Raw genomic sequence first — 22,549 nt, 5'->3', positions numbered from 1 at the left:
AAACGGGAGGATTCCTCTGGTTTTTATATATGGCACTGTCAGAGCTAGATTAAAGTAGAATGTGCAGTGTCCTTAACCCTTTATTAATTGGTTATCTCTGAGGAAAATGATTTCTCTGTGATAACCACAGTTATCTCAGAAAATCAATAGAGGGTAATAACAATGGTATCTATAAAAGGAGATGTGATTCTTTTTGCAATGTTTCCTGCTTCCCTATGCGTGTAATATCACCTGTATTTCTACAGGTACTGCAATAATAGTTTTGTATGGCTATCACCTGAGTATCCCCCTCTGTTTCTCTGTAGGCACATCAGCATACTGTTCCACTTGAGTTTGTTTTAAATGCTCAGCTATACAAAGGACATTTTAGTGATGAAATTAAAAATGAGGCTGTTGGCTAAGTGGGTACCCTGTTACTTACTTTTTTAAAGAAGGCGTTTAGTTGTGAATAGAGACCCACGGTGGTAAGTTTCTCCTATGCATTGGTCCTGAATCTATATACAGGTTATAGAGGACTCTTCCTTTATTATGTCTCAGAACTCTCCCATTCTTTATATCTGAGAAAATGCGTATGGAAAATTCCTGATATAGCTTTCTGGCTTCTTTATGCATTGAACATATACTCTTGTAATTGCCTGCATGGAGCCCAAGACTTCTCACTTAAAGATTTTTTTCTGTGGAAATTAAAAGTACTGTTTAGGTATTAAACAGAACAGATACTTCTGTTCCAGTTCTTCCACTGGAGGAAAAGGGGTCAGTACAGCATATGAAATGGAATCAGACAGCCTGGGTCTACATCTAAGCTGTGCCATTTACTGGCTATGTCACCTTAGGCAAATTACTTACTCTCTGGAGGCCTCTGTTTCCTCATCCATAAAATGGAAATCAAGTGAGATAATCCACAAAAGATACTTAGTCATCTTTAAAACCCATAGGAACACTCTCCCTCCTGTTTCTCTAGACCTATAATAAGTGTGTGATAAATATGAGCTGCTGCTGTTTTTAGTAATAGTAGAAATATCATTTTATGGTGAGTCCAGCACAGATTCCAGGGCACATTTTTTTCTTGTCCTTACTCTTTTTATTTTCAATTGCCTGTTATACGCTATCAACTACAATTGGAATTCACTGGGTACCTACCCTGTGCAAGGCATTGTGCTCCCTAATTAGGAAAGTTAGAGAAACGGCAAGATGTTGTTCCTCTCCTTAAGACTTGCAGTCTGGTGGGGATATCTGCCTTGAGTAAGAAAGAAAATATGAACCTGACTTTTTTTTTCTTCCGGTATGCGGGCGTCTCTCTGTTGTGGCCCCTCCCATTGCGCAGCACAGGCTCCGGACCCGCAGGCTCAGCGGCCATGGCTCACGGAACCAGCCGCTCCTCGGCATGTGGGATCCTCCCATACCGGGGCACGAACCCACGTCCCCTGCGTCGGCAGGCGGACTCCCAACCACTGCGCCACCAGGGAAGCCCTGAACCTGATATGTTAAGCAGTTGTTTCTCCTCTCTCTTCAGTTCTGAAGATTTTAAGATTAAAAGCCACGTAAAGGTTTTTGCAATTAAAAGGATTGGAAGGAAATTCCTGGCAATATGTTATGAGAACTCTGGATGGGGATGGTATTATCTCCAGTTTAGAGCTGGCCCAGAGAGGTGAAGTAGCTGGCCTGAGGTCACCCAGCTGGTAAATTGAAAGGAGACATTTGAACCTAGGCCTCTCTAATTAAAACCCATGTTCCTTTTATAATACTGTAATCCCTTTTGAAGGAGTTTTGGGGTAATTAACATTATTTTCGAAAAAAATAAAAATAAAAAATTTTAAGGTCTTCAGAAAATAAAATGTGACAGGCTTCATTTTAGTTATCTGTTCCAATGGTTAGAGCTTTTACTATCAGAAAATTCTTCCATAGGTCTAACTTAAATCTGTACAATAGTTTAAAACAGTTTCCTCTTCTTTTTTTTTTTTTTTTTTTTGCGGTACGCGGGCCTCTCACTGCTGTGGCCTCTCCCGTTGCAGAGCACAGGCTCTGGACATGCAGGCCCAGCGGCCGTGGCTCACGGGCCCAGCCACTCCACAGCATGTGGGATCTTCCCGGACCGGGGCATGAACCCATGTCCCCTGCATCGGCAGGCAGACTCTCAACCACTGCGCTGCCAGGGAAGCCCTCCTCTTCTTTTTCATTTAGTAGAAATCAGGAATATCTGGACACCATTCTGTACAGGCTTTAACTGTGAAGATCAGGGCAGATCATTTAGGAGTGAGAGGATCTGGGCTATAATAGAGTTTTTGCCATTAACTAGCTATGTGGCCATGGGCAAGTTTCTTATACCTCTCTGTGCCCCAGTTTCCAACAAAGTGAAAGCAATGCCTGACTTACCTAACCATGGAGAATTTTTTGAGCGACATAAGTTAACATGTATAAAAATGTTTAGAAAGGTGCCTTATGTATTTAGAATGCTATTATTTATGTGACTCTTGGGAAATTAGTATTCATTATAATAATATAAGCCAGTAATGACAGATGTATACTAGGTACTGTTGCTCCCCATTCATTATCCATGACAGACAGTGCTAATCAGTCATGACACTCTTTCTTGGTGAGTTTTGACTTGACCATAGCCAATAGATCAGAATTAGCATAGAAACAGAAATCGAAATCTTTGTGCCATCCTGATATAGGTACTTTTATTAATAATACTATAGAATAATTTCTTAGCCTTTCTTTTTCCCACCTCAAGAGTTCTGCTGTCTGGCACAGTGCCTAGTTCGTAAAGAGATACTCAGTGTGCATATTCATTGACTGAATACATGAATGACATTTGTTACTTTAATTTTTCTTATAAGTCTTATTTCACTTATGATTCTACTCTGAACCCTTTCAAGTCCTCCATGATTTTCATTATAAAATCCGGAGTTGAACATTGCATATGGAACCCTTCTAATTAATGAATTTGGAATTTGGGATTTTGAGGTATAAATACTTTCCTGATCACTTCCTTTACCCTACTTTGGTCTTCTTACCCTTTTATTGAGAAGTCTGTGTCTTAATCCTTAAAAAGGAGATTAAGAAATTAAAGCTACTCTGGGGAGAATCGAGAAAAAGGAAGTACTCAAATCATTTTAAGCAAATCATATTTTATATATCTGGAAGATAAGAGCTTTAGTCACAAGTCTCTGAGTGTGAGGAACAGATAGATCTTTTAGTCTAGCAGAGCGCATGACAGATTAGAACTATACTAAGAGTGGGAAATGAAAACATAGATCGTCCTTGAGTACTTTGTATTTGACTTAATCACGTTTTAAACCAAGGATTCACACTAAATGATAAAACCACATTTTAAAGACCAAACTCAGGAATATGTGTAAAATTTCCCCATGTTCCACTTATCAGAATATTTGATTCCCACCTAAAGTTGGAATTAATTAAAGAATAAGCTACTCTCATTTTCAAAGCCTGCCATAATTTTATTTCATAACTTTGTTCCATTTTATTCTTGGGAGGTATATGATTAATTGGCTGGTTCTAAAAGGCCATCTTTTGGGTCATAGGCCTGAGAGGCAGAGTTAAGTAAACAATAATTTGATCCCTTAGTTTGATTAATGAAATCACTAAGAACTTAAAAGTAAAATCATCTCTATAGGATACTTAGTCAACTGTAATAAAAATTTAATCACAGTCAGCTGCCTTCTGAAATCCTTTTTAGGAATTCCATTATTCTGCCTTCAAGAACAGTGCTGCGTTGCTGACTCATGTCTTACGGCGTTTTCTTGGTGTCTTTTCTCCCTGGACGTGAAGTTCCCTTCGTTTCTAACCACATTTCCTTTCATTTTAATCTGAACTTTTTCTGTGGGATGCAGTATTTATCCATATTTTTGGTGTCACCTGCTGTTTAGTAAACTTACGTTTCTGGCCTATATCAGAGATGAAAATGTTTATGGACTGACTGATCATTTCACCAATTATTGCTAAGTAAATAACACGTGTTATACTTAATACATTGCTAATCATTCCACCCTCTAGAGTTAAATGCTCCCTTAACACTTAATGTGAGCCAGACTCTATTTTTTCCCAGTATATTAATGATTAATAGATACTTGGTAAGCCTGAAATCTAAAACTCGCTAAAATGAAGAGGTTATTTATGTTACCTCTCCTTGATCTACCAGGTCTGTCAATCCATAAAAGAAGGCAATTAGATTAGTTTGACCAGACTTGTACTTCAAGTCTTCCGGTTGATTATTACTCTGTAGGTGGCTACAAGTGGATTTTGTGATGATTTTTCTTTATTCTTAGGTGTAGAAGTAAATTTTGAAGGTTTTAATTTCCATCCCTTTTCTTTATTTTTTTAAACATGACACCAAACTGGCCCCTTTTTTATCTTTAGCACTTTCTGTTCCCTCAGTGAGAAGTCAACTCATTTAATGTAATCATTTCTGCCAATTTATTTATTATACTGAGAAATAAAAGTCTTCAGGGCCAGCTTATGTTAGTGCTTTAGGTTAATCATTTCATGCTGACACTATATTCTTCTTTAGTTCCTTGCCCTCATGGCTGCTGTTGGGCTTTCTCTTAGTTTACTTTTTTTAATTGGTGGAGTTAAAGTTAATAGGACTTTTAAAATATACTCTATCAGCTATTACCCACTTTCTTTTCTCTTTGATAAAGGGGCAACATGTTTATTCTTTATCTTTCGCAAAATACATTTTTTCCCCCACATTTGTTCCTTTTCTGTGTAAATATTTTCAGATCCTCTCTTCAGAGGTCAGGACAGTAGAAAGTATGCTGATTTAAGAATTAAGGACCTGGGTTCCAGCTTCAGGTTTTCACTGATTATGTAATCTTAGGCAAGTTACTTAACACCTCTAAGCTTCCATTTTTTTCTTTAAAATGAAGAAAATATTTTTAGGTCTCATCCTAACCTGTATTTCTGTATTCTGTTCATGTTCTATATTTATAAATTTAAGCCTCACATTTTCACTATTTCTTTGTGCTTCTCAGTTTGTCTCCCTGTTCTTGCTGACTTTATCATATGGTTTACCACCAGAATTTCCTCTTATATTTACATATATTTGGTAATACAGATCTACAGTCTTTTGTTGGAAAGCATTAGTGTAGGAAATGTTTCAGAATTCTAAACTTTTCCAATTTTAGAAAGATAATATATTAATACGTTTCATAACACCAAAATCAAACACATTAGCATTAATATTTCTGTGGCCTTATGTCCTTTCAGGTTATATTTACCACCAAAGGAGCTTTGACCCCAAACTTTTTAAAAAACAAAAAACTTTTTTTTTCAGTGCTACTTCGATTTTGAAATCATGGATTATGGACCAGTCATTCTGTCTTTCTACTGTTCCTGGATTTCTTTTCCTAAAGCTTTCCATATTGCCTTTCTGGTTTAAGTTTCTGAGTTTATTGAAAAATCTGAGTTCTAATAATTCACTTTTCTAGTTTCTTCACTTTTTCTTGGAACCCAGGGCCACTTTTTGATTTTCATCCAAGGTTGCCTTTGCCTTTAGATCCTCTCCTAACTTTTCTCTGTTTGTAAGAATCAGAACCACAGTCACTCTTCCTAAGAAATCCCAGAATCCTTTAGACAAGCCAGTTATCCTTCGTGCTATCTCCCTGGAGAATCCCAACCCAATTTAAGCCTGCCTTAAAGCTGAGTCACATGACACTGAGCCTTCAGTTTGGAATTTACTGACCCCCATTTTTTGCCTCTTGTAACTTTGCTGCTATTTTCAGATAATGCCACAAGATGGTGCCCAAATAGCAGCAAATTTCTCTGTCTCACATTTCCAAGTGCCACTTAGCTTCCTTATCAAGTTCTTTGCCCTTAAAGTTGAGTCAAATATAGTATAGGAATTTCGTAAGAGATTCTGCTGATTTGGAAAGATATGTCAGAATAGCAAGAATTAACTCTAACCTCACCTTGATTTCTGTAATCCCCCTGGTTCATGACTTGCAAAATCTTTTAGTCTGAAATAATTGTCCTTGGAAGGAAGCACTTAGGCTTAATCATCTACATTTTATGGTGTCAAGATCAATGACTGACCAGCCATGAAATTAGAACTGGTATTGTGGCACCTAGTGAAGTACTTGGGTCACCAAACCGTGTATGGTCTTTATTGTCTCAGGTATTGGTGAAAGTGTTAAATGGAAACTAAGCTTCTGTGTTAAAATTTGAAGATGGATTGCCCAGATTTGTGCATTTTTTGTTTTTAGAAATAGTTCTTGGTTTCCCTCCATTATATGTGGTCATTTTTCCATGTTGGAATTGGTATTCCAGAAGATTTCTGACTCCTGAAAGTGCTCTGAAAATATTGAAATTTGATTTTCCTGTGAAATTTTTTTTTCTTTTTTTGTAGAATTGTAGTAGAGAGATATGACTAAAGCCCAGTGGCTACTGTTTCCATTTGAGCAAGAAAGTAGAAGAAAAATATTGAAACATATTCTTGATGCCTATTGAAATCGTTATATAGATCAGGAGACTGGGAATAATGGGCAATTTCACTGAAGCACTAACACAGTTTAGAAAGAAAATTAAAATAAATATATTATCAGCAAGACAAAAATCTGGATCCTGCTCGGTTCTGACTTATTCCATATGCTTTTTATTTCTATTAGCCACAGATCTTTCTCTTTTTATTATATAGTAATAGAAACATTGTTCCCACTTACAAAGCACTTGGAAAGTTAAAAATATTAACTCTTGGAATCAGGTAAGAGAAAACCAGGGAATTTACCTGTCTCATGATTAAAGTTTGCCTTGTGATTCAGATTAAGGGAAGGCACTGGTTATGTGAAGTTATACTACCACCTTAACACTGCCCTTATTTACAGAGAGAAAACAATTGGAAGCCAAGCAACGGGAAGACATCTGGGAAGGCAGAGACCAGTCTGCAGTTTGAACATCACTTGATGACAGGGATAATTCCAGGAATTCAGAAAATATTTCCAGTTTTCAGAGGATTTTTCCAGAGCTCTGTGTACATGCAGATGTGCATGTTAGTGAAAGAAAGAGATAAGCAATCAAGACAAGGGCTGACTAGGTATAGGAGGAAGATAGACTCCTGTTTGTCTTCACTCCTAAACGGAGTTCTTTGGAACTGCCTTAACTGTGTTGGACGTGGAAGGAAGCCATCAGCTAGGAAGAAACTTGGAAGATGTGACTTCCAAGAGTCCTCTGGACAGGGCAAGTCACACTTCCAAGATGTTTTAAGCAAATGCAAAACAGAGGATTCAAACCTGTGATGATGGGAGATTAAGGCGCCACAAAGGCAGGGTGTTCCTTAGTACCTCACAAAGCTGAGAACAGCAGTATTGCAGGGGGCCGGTGAGGTGGGCGGTCAGAGGGGAGGGAGCTGTTAGTACAAAGGAGATGGAATGGTGTCTGGTGTACTTGGTATTCACAGAATCTGCACTGCCGGTTCCAGAACCCCAAAGTTGGTGAACTGCAGCAGGTGTAGGTATTTGGACTCCAGAGCTTGTACTAAGCTGAGTGCCTGGGGCTGCTCCAGCCGCATGGCAGCCTGGGGCGTGCCCGCTTCATTCCTTATAGGAAGCCGGTCTTGGGAGCTGTGTGCCAGTTCCAGTTTAAGCAGTACTATCATGTTGTTAGAGAAGGACATTAAAGCCCATTTTGTGACATACGTCATTCTGCTGTTGGTCAGTTTTGTCATTCCCCTAAAGAAATTGGAGAGCAGTTCTCCCCTTATCTTCACCCCTGTAATGCTGTGCATGGGTTCGGTGGATCTGTTGGTTTTATTGAATCCTGCTGAGTAGGCTGCTGATCATCTCTGTACCCCAGGGTATACTACAAAAATACTCTTCTGGGATTGGTGTGTGATAGCTCCTCTCCCCTTCTTGTCTTCTTTGCACATCCCCACCCCACCCTCTTGCCTTTTGCCATTTTTGTCCAATCTGACATCCTGCAGAAGGCATCTGGCACACAGCGTGTTCTTGGTATGATCTTCTCTGCCTTTGCCAGAGGCATTTGGCAAGCCACACCAGATTGTCCATTATAGTGAAGAGCAGTCAGTCAAACACACACCTCTGGGCAGTAGGAGATTTCCTAAAAGACATGGACAAGTCAGAGCAGTCAGCTCAGGCTTCATCCTTCTCATATCTGCACTCTCAGTGTTTTTGAAGAAATCGTAGTGGTAGACCTCCAGATGCTGAGAGAGCAAGAAATGGTGTCTCATTGTGCTTTCAGTGAGGGCAGCAGCCTCATTTTTGTATGATTTAGTGCCCGTGACAATGATGGATTATTAGCATTGCCTAGAAGATGGTGTAGTTGGGCTCCGTCCAAACGTTCCTCAAATGACACTGGCCTTGGGTCTTGATCCCTGCCGCTGTTCCGGTCTTAGAGCCCTCTTACAGTTCCTCAGCATTGTTTTTCTCATCCTTTATTCTGAAACTGTCCCTTGTTCATGTTCAATACCTCCACTCCAAGTGTAGAGGGGTCATTAAGTCCCCTTGACCCTCTGCCCCAGTACTACTTAGGGCAGGGCCCGTCTCTTTGGCTCTGGCTGTACAGCTTGTGCTGTCATCATAGAACAGAGGGAAGTCTGTTTGAACAGCATGGCTGCATTTGAAAGGAAACTAGCCAGGTTTCATACTGAACAGTATACCTCTGTAGACCTTTGCTCTGTTTTGATTCTTCAAGGCTAAGAATGGCCTTGGGCGGTTAAAAAAAAAAAAAAGTGTTCCTATCACTTGCCTTTGAGGGTGCTTCCCCTTTCTGGCAGCATTTTGGCTTCTAAGGGCATTGTTAATGGTAACACATAGTCCCGTGCTTATTACCCAGTTTTCTCATAGTATTAATTTCAAGAAGTTACTTTTGTCCTCATTCTAATACTGTGTACTTGGTGGCTAGTAACTTACACTTTTTCTCGGATAACAGTCAGCCACCTCTAACTTTCAGAGTTATCCTTATAAGTAGAACCAGAGAAAGGATTTTTTTAGGCAAAACTGAAAGCTGTGGAGTGCTCCTGCTTTGGCCCTCAGTAGAGAATGTGCTTTTTAGTTTTATTTTTCCCGTAGCTGTGCCCTGACCCAGCATGGACTACTTGATCTTGTCCAGACAGGAACCAGATCCTTGGTCATATCTACACCATGCCTTTGTACACTGAGCTAACTGGAGAGCACCCTGTAGCTGCCACTGGCTCCTTTGGTAGATATTTGAGAAGACAGCTAACGGACTCTGCTGTGTGTTATATGTTGCTTCCTGTATGTTGAACTTGTGAATCCTAGTATCACCTGGAATTTATAGTAGATAGATACATTCGCCTTGAGTTCCAGTGTACTCCTCATGGAGTGGAAGTCTTTGTGGAACAGGAATAAATTAGGCATCTGAATGGTAAGCTGAGGTTCCTAGTACTTCAGTTTCTGAGACAAGAACGCCGAGGCGAAAATCATCAGACATTTTTGGTTCTGTCTGGAATTTGGTGGTTGGTATTCTGTTAACATTCCTCATCTAGTTACAAGTCATGCCAGCTGCATCTTCCCATATCCTTCCCTTTTGAGTCAGAGGTGTAACAGCCCAACCCTTGTATAGCTTTTTCCAAGAATTAGAACTGGCTGCACCTATCAAATGTGTGATGTGGTCAGCAAGACTGAGACCAGAGCCGGTGGCTGGCTGCCTGGCCTGCTTTTTCTGGCCTTCTTGGAAACCTGGACCCAGCCAGAAGCTGTGGGTAACCTTCCTGCCTGAATCTAGCCATCAGTCACCACACGCTCCCCCGCCAGCTACACATTCTTTCACAGACCGTTGGGTGCAAATGCGAGTGAGTATAATGTTGTTACTGTTTGGGAGATGTCTGCTGGATCCAACAGGAAATCAGTCCTTCCCTTGTTTACCTAAACTGCCATATGCCAAAGTATAGTGCTCCTTCTGCACTAATGAAGGAGGGGAGGCAGTTGAGAAGAGGAATGGTAGAGGAGAAGGAAAAGCGCACCTCTTTGTGTTCACAGAGGATATCCTGCAGACATGAGCGGCCTGTTTGACCCATGTTCTTTCCACTGCAAAACTTTATTCAATGCAAAATTCACTCCAGAAGCCTGGGGGACCTGACCTTTAGGCCAGTCCTGAGGCGCACAGTGACCTTGCCTGCTGGGGTTAGGGCAAGTGTTCTTCCCTTGGCAGAGGGCCTGGCAGCAGCTGGGGTCCACAGCACCCCGGGACTCTTTCTGTTCGGCCTTCTGTTGCTGCTCTGTGGGAAGGCCATATCTGGCCACTCCTGTGGATCTTGCCCCGTCTCAAGCACTCAGTAACTGGTGGTTTGGGCCCGTCAGGAGATAAGGGGATGCTTGAGGCCTAAGCTTCCAGGGATATTAGAAACACCCATATGTGCAGTAGGATAAAGGTAAGGGCACTAAAGAACAGACTCTTTGAGAGTATGGTAGCTGAATTCTGAATGGGGACATATCAAGCAAGGGACTGAATTCACCAGCTTCTTTGCCATTTGTGACTTTGATACAAGTTGTGTTGCACAGAGCTCCTAGCAGAGAGCTGACCTCTCCTCCTGTGTATTTTGGTCCTCCTCCGAGACATTTGCAAAGCACCATTTAGATGGGGACTGGGCCAAAGTCCATTCCTAAGGAACTGATAGCTCCTGAACCAGGAACTCTGGGGCAAGATCCGGGAAAGACTGGGTCTCCTATGTAAGAGGAGCTCAGCTGAACAAAGCCTGAAGGCCACAGTTCAGAGACCAAAGGCCCTCAGGGGACAGACCCAGAGCCATCCTGAGGGAGCAGTGCCGTCCTGGTTTGGTGATCTTGCCATCAAAAGGCTTCCTGAGCAGGTTCTTGGTGCCCCTGGGCACTGGCCCCTTACCCTCTGAGTTAGGGATCTGTGAAAGGCATGGCCCCGATAAGCTGAGGTATCTGGTGTGTGGGCAGCAGCTGGGGGCGCGCAGGGGCACCTTCAGATGAGGTTGTTCCTGAGACGCCGCTCCTGCTCCAGGGAGCGCTCTGTGTCAGCTCGGTGCGAGTCCCCTGTGGGCCAGAGGAGAGCAGGTAAGTAGTTGACCTGACCAGAGTCCCATCCCCTCCCTGACAACTTCACAAACACCAAGACATCCTGCCCAGCTCAGCCTTTCCATCAGATTAGTCGTGGGCGCAGACAGTCCGTTTTAAGGAAAGAGATGCCAACAGATGCATAGCTGCAGGGACATCGGGAAGATCGGCTGTTGAGTGGAAAGGGTTGTGCTGGTCACTCTCCCTTGCCCCCTCCCCAGGTTCATTCTCTACCCTTCTTGTTCTCTCACGCCCTGGAGACCTGACCCCTAGAGATGCCAACTGATGTAGGTCACTGGGAAGAAGAAACAGCACGAGATTAGAGGATGCAAGGAGAGAGGCCGGGGCATTTCTTCCCGTTTGTGCAGCGATGGTCTCTGGCCCGCTGCTCTCTCCTCCTCCAGCACTAGCGCTCGCCTGGCTCCGGGACACACTTCGCCCCTTCAAGCCCAAAGTGATGACCACGTTCCACTCTTGCTAATCCCTGGGTGTGTCAACGCTCCTCATCTCCTTAGTCCTACTCACACCTCAGTATAGTTCTCTCGTTAAATAACCTCCTACTCTTACCTGAGTGTGCCCTGTGTTTCCTGCAAGGACCCTGGAGGGGTCAGAGCTGCATAGTGCTCTTTCCTTCCTTGCTGCCCTGGACCCCTTGCAGCCTGCCAGCAGCATCACAGAGGCTGTGCCTCCACACCGGCAGCCTTAGGTTCCAGCCCCTCATCTCTCTCGCGCTCCTGTCTCACCTTAATGGCAGCAGAATCTACTCAAGTCTCACGATTTTCAAATCCTTATTCCTCTTTTCACTGTCTTCCATCTGTTGCCAAAGTCATCTTCTGAAAACAAAAATCTGATCTTCCTGCCTCCTTGGCTGAAATTTGTTGGTGGTTCCCAGAAGCCCACGGGATCAAGTCCATTCTCTCGCAGGAGCCACCGTAACCCTCCCTGCAAAGAGCTCTAGTGGGTGTGACTGCGTAAGCCCTATTTTACGAAAGAGAAGGCTTCTGAGGAGATTTCCTCACTGTCTTAAAGCCAGAAGGTGGTGGAACTGGATCTGGTGCCCAATGAAGGCCTCTGAAGCCAAATCCTGTGCTCCTTCTCCTCGTCCCCCCTCTCTGACCTGTGCCTCTCCTTTGCAACCAGCTCAGATGTCCCTTCCTCTGGGAAACCTCGGCTGGCCTCCAGGTGGTTGCTCAGAGAGCACTCTGCTTGCTCAGCAGTAGTTCACAGAGGTCTGGGGTACCCAGTAGGACTGGGGTTACCCATTTGCATGTCTGCTTACCCTACCTGATACTTAGCTCTGCTTTTTACTCCTATTTATGCTCCTAGTGCCTGGCAGTGCTCAACACAGAGGTAGGTCTTAATAAATGTTGGTTGACTAAATGAACACGCCTGCTCCACCCTCTGTGTGCAAAGCGTGGGTGTGACTGCACACACCCCACAGCAAATACAAGCACTTTAGAGGAACTGCTACCTTTCTGTACAGTCAAGTGAGGCAGCCACCTCCTACTCTGCTCCCCACTGGATTGTTGCTTCTTTGCCTGAAACTACCAATCCTGCAAGTGTCCTGAGCCCTGTTCTCCATGGTCCGCGTCCTGGAAGCAGTGATCAGGGCTGGCGGTAGCAACACGGATCTGGGGGACTTCTACGTTTGCCTGTGAGGCAGTCAGCCTGGGCTGGAGGCAACTAAGAAAGACCCTGTGAAAGGAAGGGGAAAAATAACAGACAGGAAGGGAAATCCTGACATGGCCTGAAGTAACAGAAGAGATTCCAGGACAGATGGGAAACTGAGATTACAATTCAAACAAACTTAAGGACAAAGAGGGATGTAGAAATAGTTATTGGGTGGGGCTGATGCAGCTTGTTCCAGAAATCTATGAACGTCTACGAAGTAGTCAAAGGCAATTCATCTCTGTCCCCTCCCCAGCCTTGTACACACACACTGAAGTCACACACAGGGACACAGGGTTTTGCAGCTCCCCGAGCTCGCACGGGGCTGGCCTCACAGTGGCCTGCAGTCACCTGTGTGGCAGCCGTGCAGCCAGACCCGTTGCCCGTCATATTTGCAGCGGCACCGCATCACGTTGTTCGAGAAATCGGACTCTGCCACCTCGAGCTTGGGGTTCACGACCACCTGAAGTAAGAGATGGGCCAGCTGAAAACAGGTGACTTGGCTTCTGAGTTGACAGTGGCTGTGCTATCCTTTACATTTCATGTAGTCTTGCAGACTGTGTTCCTGTTCTGCATTAACCCTTACAGTCACCCCAGGAAGTAAGCATTACGGTCCTTATTTTATAGGTGGGGACTGAGTTGTGATGTGCCCCTTGTTCACTGAATCAGGACTCAAACCCAGGTCCTGGATTCTGACCCCTTCCCCTATGCTGTAGCTCCTTCAAGCGCCAGACCTGTCAGAGATCCTATTTATGAAGCTCTCTTCCTTCATTTGACCTCAGGGAGCTTTTGAAACATCTGGAAGAAATGGAGCTCCCGTGGGGAATCCCTAAGCCCACTTACCTGGAAGATGTAATCCCCAGGGCCCACGTCTGTGATATCCACCCACTGGCAATCAATGTCATGTCGGTAGGTGTCCCAGCAGCCAACGGTCACGCCCTGTTCCCCAAAGTTGGCACATGCGTAGCGCCTCTGCATTCCTGTAATGGAGGGTGCTGACAGTTATTGAGGCCCTGAATAGGTGCTTGGCACCAAGCACCTGCTAGGTCTTTCACATCCTTTACCGTTTAATCCTCACAACAGCCTTGCCAATTAAATGCAATCAGACTAGGGGCCTGAGCCTCAGCTAAATATCTTGCCTGTCGGAGCCAGAATTCCTACTAAGCATGAATCCAGCACCATAGCAAAGCCCATCTGGGACAGAGATTATTTCTTTGGATGCACTAGTGGAAATTCCTGTTGGCCTAGAAAATGTGATTTGAAGGTTCCAGCCCTACTATGCTAATTCATTTGCCCACACAACCCTGAGAAGAGCCAGTGTTTTACCATGCCATTTCTAAGGGCTAGAACTGTGGGTGTGCGAATAGGAATCAGACAATCCATGCTAAGTCCCAAAGGACTTAGCAGAAGTGAAACAGGTCTGCAACTATTATCCAAAAGAGAAAGCGTTAAGCATGTCATGAAGAGATTAGTGGTAGGACGGGAATAAAACACAGACCTACTGGAGCATGGACTTGAGGATATGGGGAGGGGGAAGGGTAAGCGGTGACGATGTGAGAGAGTGGCAGGGACATATACACACTACCAAATGTAAAATAGACAGCTAGTGGGAAGCTGCAGCATAGCACAGGGAGTTCACCTCTGTGCTGTGTGACCACCTAGAGGGGTGGGATAGGGAGGGTGGGAGGGAGGGTGACAAAAGAGGGAAGAGTTATGGGAACATATGTATATGTATAACTGATTCACTTTGTGGTAAAGGAGAAACTAACACACTATTGTAAAACAGTTATACTCAAATAAAGATGTTTAAAAAAAAAAAAGTGGTACACGGTATGTTGGGAATGCAGAGGGAGTAGAGAGGGTAAGAAATTTCTTTTTGAATCGCCTTGAGTGTTGACTGTTGCCAGGCGGGAGTCTCCAGCTGCCTGAGGCTGTTAAGCAGGGCAGAGGGGATGCTGAGTCCAAAGGGGCCGAGGAATATAACAGAGGAGGATATGCTGACAGGAAACCACATACCTGTAGGGCAATTTGTGTCCTCTAGACAGAAGCTGGCCTTGTGCCCCTCAGCCACCTTGGAGCCATTGAGAGTGAGTAGATCATAGTGGGTGAAGACCTCAATGCTGTGGTAGTGCCTGCAGAAGGGGCAGAGCTGTCAGCCTGGCAGCAACAGGAGAGAGTCCTCACAGAGGAGCTGGTAGGGAAGACTGAGGCACTAGGCCTCATCATTACCCAGAGAGGAACGTTACAATAGCAGGGCAGTGCCCTTCTCCCCCCACCAAACCCAAGATGAGTGTGACCCACGGCCTACTTTCCTGGCACCCCTGCCACACAACAAGACACAGCTGCCCTCATCACCTAGGGTCTCACCCGGGTGAGGAGAGGTAAAAGCTCCAGGAGACTGCCTGGCTACAGGGCCTGAGGCCTGCAGGTGGAAAGAAGAGACACGTCCAGGAACCAGCCCAGGAGCGGAGTTGCCGAGTGAGGAGGGATGCTGACTCTGCTCCCTGCCAGCCTGGGCCCAAACTGCTACCATTGTTTCCAATCCAGTTCTAATGACAGCTCTTCACGCTGCAGGGAAGGGTACTTATTATCTCAGCAAGGCCAAGTCCCAAAGTCACTGCCCGTTCCTCTCAGCTTTCCCCACCCACGGCTGTGTCCTGAAGAAAAAAACACCCTTTTCCATTCTGCCTTTGTCACAAGACATCATCTCTCCTTCTGTCTGGGCTGGAGGCTCCTGATAGGAAAGAACGCTCATTGTCTCCTTCCAGCGCCAGCAGATCTTCCTTGTGGCCCTCGCTTTGCTGCTGCAGAAACCAGCAAGGTTTTTCTGCACAGCCGGCATCCTGCATGGGATGGCTATTTTGGGTCTCCAGGTTTCTAGGAGTCCCCACTTCACCTGGCTTTTAAAGACAAGGCCTCAGGGCCAACAGAAAAAATTGTCCACTATCATTCTAATAGAGACCAGCTGTGCTGGCAAGGACTGCTCTGTTGGACACTGTGGTGGAGACGGACATGTGGGTACCTCCTGAGCAGGCGAGGGAGTGATGGAGAGGGCAGGTTGATGCTCCTGGGATTCCTCACTGCCGCCCGGAGGCAAGGCCAGTGAGGCGTCTAGGAAGGAAGGCTCCTTCCCAGAGCACACACCCCTCCCAGGAAGGCTTGCCCGGAAGAGACCAGACCGGTTGGCTCCCTGGACCCTGGTTTTGTCCCCCTGGAGCCGAGGCCTGAGCAGGCACTAACCTGTGGCACTGGTGCCAAATCCAGCTGTGGCGTCCTGTCTTGGGACGAAAGTCGGCCCGGCCCAGGTTGTGGATCTGTGAGGAGAAGCGCAAGAGGCGCCTGTGTCCGTAGGGCCAGTCCATGCGGTCAGCTGACCGGGAGAGGCAGTTCTCTTCATGAGCACAGTACAGCTGGCTGAGCGGGCGGTCCTCCAGGTAGGCCGTCTCCTGCACTAGCTGGGCGTTCAGCACAAGGTCTGCAGCACCTGGGCACGGTGGAGACCCACAGGCTAGGAAGGCAGCCGGTTTGGCTCCCTGGCCTCGGGGACAGCCTTGCCTCCAGACTAAGCTCTTTTGGAGGCGCTGGAAGAGTAGGGCGGTTTAGGAGTCAAGAGATGTGAGTTCTAATAACAGGAAAGATCTATCACCTTAGCCTAAGCTTGCTGGCTTTGGGGCCAGACTGTCTGGGTTCCTCTCTTGGCTTGATTTTTAGTTACACCATTAACTATGTGACTTGCTCAACCTTTTGTCTTTCATTTTCCTCATCTGGATGATGGGGAGAAGAAGAAAACTAGCGTGATAGTACCTGTAACGTGCTTAGATCACGGATGGCCCACGGTAAGCGTGCGGTTGATGTAAGCTAGTATTTCTTCCGTAGAATGCGTCTCAGCGCATAAGTGCCCTGTAGCCTAGCTCATATAACCCCTCAGTAAGCTCTGCTGACCCCCAGCTTGTTACCTCAGCTCACTCATTCTCTGGGCCTCAGTTCCAGCAACGCGAGGGGCAGAGGGCTGGAGAACTGCATGAGTTAAGCACCGAGCCTGCCCCTGGGTTCTGCCATTCTGGTGCATTCTGCTGCAGTTCCTAAGCCTGTGCTTCTTCCAAGGTTCCTGTTCTACCCTGGTTGCTTTCAGGGGTGTTCATACCAGGACATCCTGTGCATTCTCCTCTGACGCATCGTGGACATTCTGGTGCGTAAAAATCCAACATGCTAGAGCCTGTGTCTCTATAAGCTGCTCAGTGCCTCTCCCGTTCCCTTCCCGTCACAGGGGCTCTTACCCTCCTCAGAGGCCAGCGTGTGGTCCCTCACTGTGTCAGTACAGAAATGAGGAGATCCACAGCTTTTGCCATGTAACGTCAAGAGAGAAATTTGCCAATTCTCAATGTCTGTTCATGCAAAAACTGGGTTACACTTTGGATTTGGGGCAGAGCTATCATATGGGTGAGCCTTGCGCTGACGATGGTTGAGATGGGAACACAGGTTTATTTCAGGGGACAGGGGACAGGCGTCAAGGGTGGGAACTTGTTTGCTGGATGTTGTCTGTATTACCACTAAATGCTCTTGGAATTCCTGAGGCATATTTTGGAGAGAGCTAAGGGTATGCCCACTGACAGGCCCCAGAATTCCTGAGGGAAAAGAGTGCTTTCAGAGAGAAGAAGAGAGGGTAAAGGCAAGAAAGAAGTGAGAAAAATTACAGAGGAGGAACGGGGACGACCACAGAGATGGCAGGTCGGCTGTCTGTGCTCAGCCGTTGTGAAGCATCAAATGCATTCAGGAGGAGAGCTGCCACTCCAGGCAGTAGAACAGAGGGGTACAGGTTCCTGGGAGGGGAGAGACGGGGAAGCAGGCCCCAGTGTGCCTGGGAGCCTGGGTGCAAAAGCCCCATCACCCTGCAGGGGAGGGTGTGCCATAAGGGCTGGCACTCTTCCAGTGTGTGCTGGACAGAGAGGAAGCCCTAAAGCTCGCTGACAAGAGTTAAGGATGTCTTGGCATTGAAGCCTGGCTGGGAGGAAGGTCAAGTGGCCACTCAGGTTGGTGGCAGCCTGCAGCCTTTGGACTGGATACGGTTATCCTGGCCCAGACCAGGTTGGCAGATGCCAAACAGATGCTTCTACCCCAAGAATCTGGGGGTGTGGGGCAGCCCGATGCCTCAAAATGGTCTTGACCTAAAGTCTTTTGGGTAAATCCCACAGCTCACCGTAGGCCCCACGTGTCCTCACATTTCCATACCCTCTACAACAGTTTTCAAACTCTTTTCTTACTACAGACTGTAGTAAGAAATATATTTAATGTTGTGACACACATAAATAATTCCAAGAGAAAAATATTACCCTTACTAAATGTATCACATCGTTGTTTTCCATCCTGTTTTTTTAAACTATTGGTCGTGACGCAAAGATTGGAAAACACTGTTGTGTATCCTTACATTTTCACGTATTCTGTTTTAATTCTCACAGTAACTCCATGAGATGGGCAGGGCAGGGTTTATATCCCCGTGTGGCAGGTGATTTGGCCACGCACGTGGTAAATGGCGGAGCTGGTGTTCTGCATCCAGCCCTCCTTCCACTCCCCAACCCTGCTGGCCCTGGAGCTGGGACCAGCACTCAGGGCCCTCCCTGAGGACAGGAGGTATGGGCTTGCAAAATTAGGGGAGCCCGGGCCGGCCTGTCCCACCGGCCCCTCCCGTTACTCACTGTCTGTGCAGGAGACTCCGGCTGAGAAGCGCCCTGTGCCGTGGGAGCAGTGCACCGGCCCGTGCCTTTGACACTGCTGCAAGGCCAGCTCTGTGCCTGAGCAGTGCACCCCGCTCATCACCACTTCTCCGGCCCCCGGCGTCCCCTGCCAGTACCAGGTGTCCTAAGAAAACAGCATCACCCAGTCAGGGCTGAGATGTGCTCTTAGAGTCACCTGACTCCCATCTGAGGCTTGGACCCCATCAGACCACCCACACCGGGCTGTGCCCAGCCTTGGCCTGAAATCTTTAGTGATGCTACTTTGGACCCCTCTGGTATTAGAAATGTCTTCCATGTATTGAGGCAAAAATCCACTGCTATGGCTTCCACCGCTGGCCCTGTTCCTATCACTCTCCCCGACTGCAGCCCTCCGCTGTTTGAAGAGGATGGTCCTGTTCCCTTCCTGTTCACTCAGGCCTGTCCCATTTCCCCAGCTGTTCTTCATACAACCCTAGATGGTCGGTTGTGCTCGGGGTTGAGCCCAGTTCTCCCGAGTGAAGTATGCCCAGTATTGCCTGGCGGGCCAGTGTGGGCGAAGTTGAAGAGGTTTCTCCATGGTGGCCATGCCCCAGGCCTCTTGATTTTGTTTCCTTGATATCTTTTGAATCTATCCACTTGTTTCCCCCCGGGTCCAAGCCAGCACCATTCTCAGCTGGGCTACTGCAATAGTGTGTTTCTCTGTATTCACGTTAATCTCCACCCCAACGGTTTGCCGAACAGCAAGGAAGAAATCTTTAAAAAATCTGCATTGCGGGCTTTGAATGGTCTGGCCCGTCTCCTCCTTCACCCTCGCACTTCACACCACTCCCTCTTGATAGCCACACTCCACCCCGGCTCCTGAATTCCTCAACAGTCAAGCGTTCTCTGGCCACAAGGTCTTTGCGTGGGCTCTTTACTCCTCCCCCACCTCGTCTGGCTCACTTCTACTCCTCTTTTCTACAGACACATTATGTGCCCGTTGTGTGAACGTTTTATGAATGACTGCATCCCTCGCTTGCCTGTATATGGCGACTGACTGCTCCGTTAGGCAGGAACTGTGTCCTGCTCACCACAGTATCCCAGCACCCAGCATTATATTGGCGCATAGTTTCACTCATAATTAACTGCTGAGTGAATGAATGGTCAGCAGCTTTAGCACAGGAAGCTCTGGAGCACAGCAAGGACCTACCTTGAGGGCATGGTTGGCAAAGCCCAGGCCGAGCTGTCGGCAGGCCACCATGGCTTCGCTGAGGCCCCAGTGGTCGCTGCACACGGCCCCCCAGCGCTGGACCCCGTTCACGTCCACCTGCACCTCCACCACCCCCTCCTGGGGGCTGCGTCCGCCGGCCAAGCGCACCTGCAATGGTCAGGGGTGTATGAGGGGCGGGGCCGCCTTAGGAGGGGAGAGCTCAGGGCTGCTGGCCTGGAAACCTGTGGCCCTGGACACGACACACCCCTTCTCTGGCTGAGTCTCCTCTGTAAAGTGAGGACGTTTTATCAGATAGTCCCTAATGTCCCTGCCCGCTCGAGAAATCTGACTGAGTGCCTGTACCCGGGGCTCCCACTCTGGTACTTGCCCTCCTGCTACCTGAAATCCTACCACTGACGACAATGTGCCAATTGCCAAGGGCTTTCATATCTATCATCCCGTTCACAGTGACCCTATGGGACAGCTGACCCCATTTTACAGAAGAGAACCAAGGTCTGAGGCGAGAGGCTTGCCCACAGTCCATGTTAGCGTGACCCTTGAACTCTGACCACCCCACTCAGCCTCCCGGTGCTGGCATCCCGTGGCCCTCTGCCCTAGGCGCCGTCTCTCTCAGCTTCACAGGGGACCTCAGAGGGTGGGGTGGGAGAGCCCATGCACCTCAAGAGTCCCACTGATATTCTGACATCTCTGAAGGCTAGAACCTGGCCCTGAGGGGAAGCAGACCAGGCCAGGGGAGACTCCCAGAGGAGAGGGCATTCCAGGCTGGCTCCAGGCAGGCTCTGGGGCCCAGAGCACCACCTGCCTCTCGTGAACCGCTCCCCACTGGCTCCGAGCAGTGTCCCAGGCTAGCTCGGGGCTCACCTGATCCTGGAAGCCCAAGTTGGGGATGTTGCATCTCACGGCAGCATCATTGTCATGTTGGCAACCATTCTGGGAGCCCTCCAGGGAGGGGCAGTCACTGAGGGTCCGCTCATATCCCCCGCAGCGCACCTCACTCAGGTGGATGGGCCCCAGCGCTGCAGAAGGGAGGGAGAGAGGCCATGGGAGGCTCCATCTCTGCAGCCCCACACCTGCGGCTCCCCCTCCACGGAAGGGAAGAACCGGCCTGGGCCCTGGCACCCGAGGACCACCAGAGGGTGGACCGGTGGCACGTCCAGGCTCTCCCACCCCACCCCAGGCCTCCTCGCTCACCTTGGCCCAGCTGGGCCCCAAAGAGGGCCTCCCGAGCAGAGCCGAAGCCGAGCTGACGACACACGACGCTGGCGGAGATGAGGTTCCACCCGTGGTCGCAGACCGTGCCCCACCGGCGGTTCATGAGCACCTCCACCCGGCCCTCGCCCACCTGGGCCCCGGAGCGGAGGCGCACCCTCGTCTCCTGCTGGGAGAAAAGCCAGCCTCAGGGAGGGCCGAGGAGGCAGGGGTAGGGGCTACACCCCCGCCAGCGCCCCTTCAGGACAGACAGAGCCAAGGCCTGGAGTTCTGACTTCTGTAGCCATTGCCCTGGATAAGCTGTCTTTCTCGACCTCCCCCTTCCTCGGTGACAAAGAGCGGCCACAGTAAGCACCGTAATAACAAATTCCAGCTCTAACAAAAGAGCCTTAGGAGTTGGGGTCCCTGGGCTTCACCACCTGCCACCCGCTCACTAGGCGAGTCCCCTCCTCTTGCCCAGCCTCACTGCTGCTTTGTCCTTTGGGGCTGAACCCAGAGCAACACTTCCGCAGCAGATCTGTGAAATGATTTGAGAGACCCGTGGGGACGTGTGTCAATGAAACGCACAGGGGGCAAGTCACTTCCGTTTTCACGCCCTCCCGCCCACTCCGATTTCGTGGAGGCCACCTCACGTGGTGCTGCCCTGCCCCAGTGCCTCACCAGCACTTGCTCATTGCTTTTTATAATGACGGGCCAGGCTCGGGCTCCATACCTTCGGCCCTCAACGGGACGTAGCGACAACGTAATTACGGTTTTTATGGTTACCTTCTATTCGTGGCCAGTGATGTCAGCTTTCCATTTACTGTAGGGTTATAAATGTCCCTTTTAAGTAAATCCCAAAGCTCTACGTTCTGTGAGTTGCTGTCCTCTTCCCGGTCTGAACTGATGCCCCCTTGATAGGGGTGGTTCGCCGCTCCTCCCCTGCCTCCCCGTCAGGGCCTCCCCGTGGGGCAGGGTCCTGTGAGTGGGGCCTGTGCCTCCAGGCCTGCATGGGACCCACCTCTGCCCAGGACTCCTTGCTCCCGGGCTTCGCCTTCAGAGGGCGGAAGAGGGGCCCTGCCACACAGCTGACCACAGCGTGCATGCCCCCCGGGCAGGCCGGCCGCAGCTTGCCCTGGGTCGGTGCCACCTGCACCTGGCAGTTGGCCATGTGGGGCTCTGTTCCCAGGCAGTTGACCCGGTGGATCCAAAAGGAATTCTTCTTTGTCAGGCTATTCAGTCTGGAAGACAAGGGAGACTGAGGGCAGGGGAGGGGTTGAGGGTTGTGCTCAGGACTCAGGGAGGCCAAGGCATTGGGGAGGGGAGAGGGGACTGGAGGGGAGGAGAAGGCAGGGGAAGCAGGCCCTTCGTGCCACAGCCCTTTGCATCCTCCCCTGAGGGTGCTGCTCCTTACCTAGACTTGGGATCCTTCATCTTCGAATTCCAGACTTTCCTGGATGGGAACAAACAGGCGGGGAGTCGAGTGGGTACAGAAGTCCTACCCGCTCGCTGTCACCCTGCCTCCCCATAGTTGTCCTCGAGTCTGTACTAGACTCACAGCTTGTAAACTTGTTCATTAGTCTTATTGCAATGCTGAGCTTCACCACAGTGCTGAGGGAGTGGCCACCCCACAGATAACGATGATCTCCATCTTACAGGGAAGGAAAGCAGGGCGAGCAAGTTCCCTTGACTAAGCCCAAAGCGGGTGTCTCTTCTGCACTGGGACGCCCTGGGGCAGGCAGCTCCAAGCTCGC

General features: G+C 48.2%; 2 protein-coding genes across 7 annotated transcripts in view; one reads left to right on the top strand and one right to left on the bottom strand.

The window, feature by feature from the left end:
- R3HCC1L (R3H domain and coiled-coil containing 1 like) overlaps window positions 1-7,824 on the top strand; it is a 76,111-nt gene extending 68,287 nt beyond the window's left edge. For all 5 annotated transcript variants that reach the window (XM_059054697.2, XM_067024896.1, XM_067024894.1 and 2 more), the window contains one exon: window positions 6,843-7,824. In XM_059054697.2, coding sequence (XP_058910680.1) covers window positions 6,843-6,910 — 68 coding nt within the window. In that variant the 3' untranslated portion in view covers window positions 6,911-7,824. The remainder of the gene's footprint in view (window positions 1-6,842) is intronic.
- Window positions 7,825-10,013: 2,189 nt separating this feature from the next.
- LOXL4 (lysyl oxidase like 4) overlaps window positions 10,014-22,549 on the bottom strand; it is a 20,349-nt gene continuing 7,813 nt past the window's right edge. For both annotated transcript variants that reach the window (XM_067024898.1, XM_067024899.1), the window contains 11 exons: window positions 22,210-22,248; window positions 21,817-22,036; window positions 20,799-20,982; window positions 20,469-20,623; window positions 19,587-19,754; window positions 18,380-18,542; window positions 15,927-16,170; window positions 14,703-14,818; window positions 13,530-13,666; window positions 13,038-13,149; window positions 10,014-10,997 (listed from right to left, as the gene is read on the bottom strand). In XM_067024898.1, the coding sequence (XP_066880999.1) occupies window positions 10,927-10,997; window positions 13,038-13,149; window positions 13,530-13,666; window positions 14,703-14,818; window positions 15,927-16,170; window positions 18,380-18,542; window positions 19,587-19,754; window positions 20,469-20,623; window positions 20,799-20,982; window positions 21,817-22,036; window positions 22,210-22,248 (1,609 nt within the window). In that variant the 3' untranslated portion in view covers window positions 10,014-10,926. The remainder of the gene's footprint in view (window positions 10,998-13,037; window positions 13,150-13,529; window positions 13,667-14,702; window positions 14,819-15,926; window positions 16,171-18,379; window positions 18,543-19,586; window positions 19,755-20,468; window positions 20,624-20,798; window positions 20,983-21,816; window positions 22,037-22,209; window positions 22,249-22,549) is intronic.

The sequence above is a fragment of the Kogia breviceps genome, chromosome 2 (genome assembly GCF_026419965.1).
Source record: "Kogia breviceps isolate mKogBre1 chromosome 2, mKogBre1 haplotype 1, whole genome shotgun sequence".
Taxonomy (NCBI): Eukaryota; Metazoa; Chordata; class Mammalia; order Artiodactyla; family Physeteridae; genus Kogia; species Kogia breviceps.
This window is presented reverse-complemented; position numbering and strand designations above follow the sequence as displayed.